This window comes from Hypomesus transpacificus, unplaced genomic scaffold (genome assembly GCF_021917145.1).
Source record: "Hypomesus transpacificus isolate Combined female unplaced genomic scaffold, fHypTra1 scaffold_107, whole genome shotgun sequence".
Lineage (NCBI taxonomy): Eukaryota > Metazoa > Chordata > Actinopteri > Osmeriformes > Osmeridae > Hypomesus > Hypomesus transpacificus.
The window spans coordinates 252,471-258,952 of NW_025813698.1; the positions used below are offsets into that span (position 1 = coordinate 252,471).

Below are 6,482 nucleotides of genomic sequence, written 5' to 3' on the forward strand. Positions count from 1 at the left end.
AGTTTGAAAAGCACATTTATGTAACTGTTCCATTAAAAAAAATACAAAACCACAACCACTTCAATGGCTGTCATTATTGATTTCATACACAGCCTCAGAGTAAGAGTTCTGTAAACACCCCATGCCAATGGCAGGGCATAGCTCACAATATGAGAACGGCAAGATTATTTGACTTATGTGCTATAAGATCAAATGTAATTTCTCTCTGATGAGTTATTGTACCGCATCAATAAAAATGGCCTACCCCATTAAAACCCATGAGTCAAACATTAATTTTATATTTGTTTATTTGAAAAAAGAAATACAAAAACTAACAATGGCATTTGTATAAATTACATTCAGCTTCAGTTGTGTACCTTCCACAACAGTGTTGCTTTGCTGACCTGAAGTTGCCATTTTGCTCACTTTTTTGGAAACGAGGCAAGATCCTCAAGTCATTTTTGGAATGTTCACCTGTACAGTTCAAAGTGGCATCTCCAATTTAAGGCTGACTGTATCACAGTACATGTTCTGTTGAGGTTAACATACTGCTCTCAAACATCAAGGCACAGACATCTGGGTTCAATCCAATTCACCAAACCATGAGTCTGACTTTCCTCCCCTTAGCAGCTTTTAAGCTCATCATCTGAGCAATCTGCAGCTTCTGAAAACTTCCATCACTGTTATCAAGGTTCAGAACAACCAACATCTTAAGAATGGCTATTGAGAATTCTAAGTACAACTCTTTTTGTGCTGAAGATTGACGCAGTACCGACCTCTCTGAACTTCATCAACATGCTAAGAATTCAGTCTGTTTCTTAGGTAACAGTTAAGCATCAAAGCACACATCTTTTAAGATACCACAGCTCCTGCTCAGAAAGTTGTATGCAATGATTCTGGTTTGTATGCATATCCTAAAAGGTTTTGATTTACCTTTTGCATATTTGTTACCCGCGTACATTGTCTACAAATCTACACCTGCAGACTCAACTTTTCTCCATTAATCTCAGATATGTACTTATTGTTCATTTGACATTTAGTCACAACATTAGAAATAGTCATGGAAACACCATGCTAGTTGAGTCACAATACATTGATAATGTAGATTTGACATCTTAAAATGTTACCAGGCTGGGAGTTGTGCATTACAGATCATGATATCCTTTCACCATACCAGTGTATAATTAACTCATTTCATAAATGAGTTCTGGGGGGGGAAAAAATCACAATATCTTGAAGGTTTAGGATTTCATCTGTAACTGCAACTCTCCCTTAACAAACATCAAGTGATCTATTCCTCCAAGTTTTACCCAACTTAAACACCAACATTTCTTGCTTGGGAATCATTGTTTGGAGGGAATTGCAGCTCTGAGCTTGTGCAGAGCTATAATCACTTAGGAGGACAGGAACCAGGGCGAGAAGTCATTTCCTTTTTGCTAAAGACAACTTGATAACATGTCTTTCTTTGCTTACTAAGGAACTTCTCTACAACACCTCAGGTCCTGTTGGCTCCTTGGCCTCTTCCGACCTCTCGGTGGCACTCATGTCCCTCTCCACACCGGGAGACGTCTTGGGACCCGAGGACCAGTTTCGGAGAGAGTAATCCAGGAGAAGAAAGATCTCTTGCTTTGTTTTAACTTTTCAAAATCGGGTCGTCGCTTGACCTTCCGGCGGGGCTGATGGTTCAACACGTCATGCAACGAGGTCTCATGTTGATTGGTTGAGGATTTGGGTCAACCTGTTGGCGCAAGTAAGAAAACATCAGTTTCATAGTTAACACTTGGAGGTAAAAAACATATTCTCGAGTCTCAGGTGTAAATGTAAACGTCCTGCAGCCATCCAAATATACGGCCACCCTCTGAGATGGAGAGTGAGGGTGGGGAGGGATATATTGCGCGTGACCTTACCTCGCTGTACATAGGAGGCGGCCGGAAGCGAAACTCTTGGATGAAGGCCGTGAGGGGGCGCTCCAGGATCCCACTAAAGTCCTCCTCAGGGCGGGGTGCTGTTGAGTTCTGTAGCCCGGCCTCCTCATCAGTCACCACAGAACTATAGTCGGGAGGAGCTGTGAAAGAATGAAGAATCCAGATTAATCAACCAATTTCATGTTTTGGTCACATTTTCCACTGGTCTCAGTGCAGACCCTTGGGGGACGCTACTAGCAACAGTGAGACAGGCACTTACGCTCAGGCTGCTCGGGGATGGCCATGCGAAGCCACTCCAGGTTAACGCTGTACTGGCTGCTGACACTGGAGGTACGACTGCCGAAGGGGTGGAGGGGTATGGTGCCCATGACCAGGGGCAACTCCAGGGATAGTTTGGAGGTCCCGGGGACGTCCACACACACCTAGGATGAGGAGGGGGGGGGAGAGAGAGCTTTTAGAAACACTGTTCACACAAAGAAAATCGACAACTAATATTCCTGCCATCAATACAGCTGGTGATGTCAACTGACGTGAAAGCAGGGCTGGTCACAGTGTAGGAGAGTGTAATGTTGGGGTGAGTGTAGCAAACTCACCCTCAGCATGTATTCCACTTTGATGATGCGGCACTGAAGGATGGAGGGCCCAACAGGCGGGATCTTGATGGCGCGGCCGTGCCAGGTCTCTCTGCGGCGAGCTCCGACCAGGTCGCCAGATAAGGTTGCCACCACTGCCCGCTTCTGCTTCATGGTGCCGCGTGCGATGAACGTCTGCGTCTGGGTGATGTAGGCCTTGGGCACCACAGAGCGTGATGTGGCGTTGTCGAACTCGGCAAAGACTGGAATCACCTCACCTACAAAAAGGTAGACGAACGTGATGTTAAAACCTCTGTTATGTTGAAACAAACTACAATTTTGGTTGACAAGGTCTCAGTGGTTAAAATGGTTTGTTCTTACCTGGTGTGTAGCCTTTGCGGTCAATTTTAGCAGTTATGGAGACTTGTCCAAAGTTACGGTACCAAACTCGTGCCATCTTGTCTTTTGTGCCAGCCTGAGGTGCCTGAATTAATAAGACATTGTGAGTTGGGATGTCAAGAGGATAATTTTATAATTCAGAGGATAATATATTCATATCTCAGCATGTCCTTACCAGTAAGGCTGGGGTGTTGATGTCAATGGGTTCAATGACTGTAAACTCCTTCTTGATCTTCTTGACTGTGGACCAGGGCCTGTGCAGCTTTACTTTCACCCAGTAACGAATGCTTCCGTGCTTGCCCTCAAATGATGTCACCAGTGTCCTGATAAACAGAAAAGATTGACTGATTAGAAATCAAGAAAATTAGAGCAATGAATAGAGGATCAGAACTTAATTCTGCCCAAGAAAATATCTCCCATTGACAGTTTACTTACTCTTCAGGCAGCTGAAAACTGAAAGGAAATTCATGCCTTCCAGCAGAGAGGAGGGTTAGCTCTCCATTATCTGAAAAGAGATTAACAAATAACCATTAACCTAACTGGCTAAGGTACAATACACTGTACAGTAGGTTGTATACTGCCTGAAAGCGAACTTTGCATTCTGTTCAACCCCTTCGCTACAGTTTCCGTGTTCTACTCAAACATTGGGGCACAATCACATGCCATTTAGTGCTTGCACGTAGGGGTGGTTCCCGTTTTTATTGAGCTGAACGTGTTTTTGTCAGAGAGAAGACGGTAAACTTGAAGAAAACGATGCCACAATTTAGCTCTGTGTTTGTGAATTAAACACTCTTATTTGCATTTCAATTATAGCTGAAAGCCCTTGCATAGGCTCAAGTGCTTTGTATTGAACAATATAGTCTGCTACCACTCCTAATGTTGTTTCGTACACTTAATCAATCAAATGAGCATGCAAAGACAATTAAAACTCCTAAACCTATCGGATATCGGTTTTATCCTATGCTTCTCATTCTATCGCTTTTCATTCCATGGAGGCTTTTGGTAGTCTGAATCTGACCTGCTTGCAGAAGCACTTCTCTTCTATTCAGATACTCCACTTCATCGCTGTAATTTTGAGTGTAAGCAGTACTGGACCCAGCAGAACGCGACTCGGTCCAATGCACTTTCGCAAAACCTTCGGCGTGCAATTTCAAAGACTCCACTTTGCTTTCTCCTGCCAGATCCAAAACAACTTTTCCAGAAACCACATCCCCACTACTGAAGACAGGAGTGGAGTCTATTTCTGGAGAGTCGAAGACGATATGAAACTTTTTCAGTTTGTCGAAAATCATCTTGAGGCTTTGTTAATTCCAAAGAGAACTTCTTAAGTGACTTGTTGAGTGAAGGTTTAGGCTCTCGGTATCCTCGCAATACTTGCTAAACAAAACTGTGGATGCAGAGCTAGCGCCAGCTCCTTTTAGATGATGTTCAAGGGGGCGGGCGCTTGTGAATATATTATGTAAAGGCCCCAGGCAAGGCTGGCTAATAAACATCTTCCATGGGTGTGGATAGCGAACGGAGGGGGAACAGAGCCTGGTGATTGATGGTTACAGGTTCTTAGACGAAAACATGCTTACTGAGCATGCCCCAGGACTGGGATTCTCCCAGCAGAACTTTGCAGGAAAATAGTTTCCATTGTTTTAAGCTTTTGTTCACGTTCGATGCAATGTTGATGTAATGCATCGTTTGCACAAAAGGGAACACTTTGTTCAAACCAAGTTATCAAACACGGTTTATTATAACTTTCAGTACTTTCGTAAAGGAGTGCTTGGGAAATAGCCCAATGTAGTGTCTACCAATTGTTCAAGTTTTTTATGTTTGTAAATTCAGGGATAAAACTTGTGAAAGTTGTTTACTCCTTTGTTTCCTGGAAGTATCTGAGGGGTTCTATACTGCCTCTCTGTGGCGTGCACGCGACACGCATAATAGAGCGCCTAGTCATGATCTCTAGAAATGGAATGACAGTGGAGAGTTATGATCTTGCCATCTTGTGGTCATCATAGAAACTACAAGGCTATAACTAACTATTAACTATTACTTGAAAAGTGTTAGTTGTTTGGGGAACATGGCAGTCAGTTTATTTTGCTATTCGTCGATTTGCTTGTCATTGTTGTGATTACAAAACCCCTTGTATGCACGCGCAGGCGTCAAACAATGCCAGGCTGACACAAACGGTCAAAATATTAGTGTGAGCTCCACTTACTGGGACCTACGTGATGTTTTACACGTTGAAAACAAAAGATGCATTTATTTAAAAACACCCACCCCCTTTTGAGTCTCCTTGGCAGCTGCCGCCCTGGGCTTCCCCTTCCCTCGCCTTCCACTTTCCGAAAACACGGATTTTTGATAAGGCTACAAGTTTCTAATCATAACAGTCTAATCCAACCGGTTAGCCAATCGAGGATATCGGCAAATCTTTGGTGTAGCGTTATTTTTCAGCCTCTGTTGCCCTACAAGAAAGCAAAGATGATGCCAGTTATAGTCTTAATGTTGTCTTAACGTAAATAGTGACAGTGTTTGGATTGTGTCCTACATTAATGTTGCAACACCGGTCCAAAATTCACAATGGATGTTTGGATTGCCAAACGATCCATGCCATTAACTTTATAATGAAACATTAACCCCACCAACAGTCCTGCTTTCGGTGCCCTTAGTTCATAACATTTAGCACTAGTCTAATGCCTATTCATAAAAATTACTGTTTCTGTGTTCTATTGTCATTTAGACTAAGCCCAACTTCCAACAATTAAAATAGCCCACTTTACTGACCTCGAACGAGATGCTGCCTCTTTCGAAAATAGGTGATCTTGGAGGTGTAGTCGTTGTAAACTGAATTCATGCCCACGCTGCGGTTCTCCAGCCAGTGGACTGTAGCAATCCCTCGTCCAAGGACCTTCATACATTGCACATTTGTTTCCCTATTGAGCTCCAGGATTACTTTTCCAGAAACCACTTCTCCACGAGCATAAACGGAATTGTCCTGCCTTTCCAGCTCCAGCTTAAAACTTTTGATGGTTTTGAAGCTCATTCCTGGAAGAAATGTTCCATTATTTAAACTGTAACCAAGGGGCCAGGAAAAGTAACAGTATCACTGATTAAAACATAATATAAAGTTTGTAAATGAAATGTAATACGAACTGACTGAAGGCAGACAATAGATTTCAAACTCACCGCAACGTTTCAAGGCACTCGTTTATGTCTTAAACTTTTCTTTTAGTATATCACCACTATTTCGCTACAATTCGGTTGCTTTATATTGTAACACGCTTTAAACGCCCAGTTTAAAAGTGGTTTACATTTTACACCAATAAGAACGAAGTATATGCCAATCACTCCGCCCACTTATGCAAACGACCACCCAATTTGACCTGTCATATTTGGTCCGCTCGACACTCGACCTTAAGGTTTCATTAACTACCCGCCAAGTGTCTCCGTATTTGTCTTTCGAGTTCTTCCTCATGTCTTTCCAAATATTCTTAAACTTAAACTATGGGCCCCCTTTTGGAAATTATGGAACACATTGCCAGTCAATTTATTAAACCTTTTTTTTCTGAGGCAATGCATGCAATGTGCATCTAATGAATTCGAGATTATAGTCAAATGGATG

The 6,482-nt window shown here is 42.7% G+C and overlaps 1 protein-coding gene across 2 annotated transcripts; it reads right to left on the reverse strand.

The window, feature by feature from the left end:
- Nucleotides 1-269: 269 nt before the first annotated feature.
- arrdc2 (arrestin domain containing 2) lies at nt 270-5,905 on the reverse strand. 2 transcript variants are annotated; one of them, XM_047050335.1, is made up of 8 exons: nt 5,645-5,905; nt 3,311-3,380; nt 3,051-3,198; nt 2,858-2,960; nt 2,498-2,754; nt 2,164-2,326; nt 1,887-2,044; nt 270-1,717 (listed from the first exon to the last, which is right to left on the reverse strand). In XM_047050335.1, exons 1-8 carry the CDS (start codon nt 5,901-5,903, stop codon nt 1,664-1,666), a joined length of 1,212 nt encoding a protein of 403 aa, XP_046906291.1. In that variant the 5' UTR covers nt 5,904-5,905; the 3' UTR covers nt 270-1,663. The 2 variants fall into 2 exon arrangements, with proteins under 2 accessions (XP_046906291.1, XP_046906290.1); XM_047050334.1 differs by lacking the exon at nt 5,645-5,905 and adding an exon at nt 3,894-4,284.
- Nucleotides 5,906-6,482: the final 577 nt, after the last annotated feature.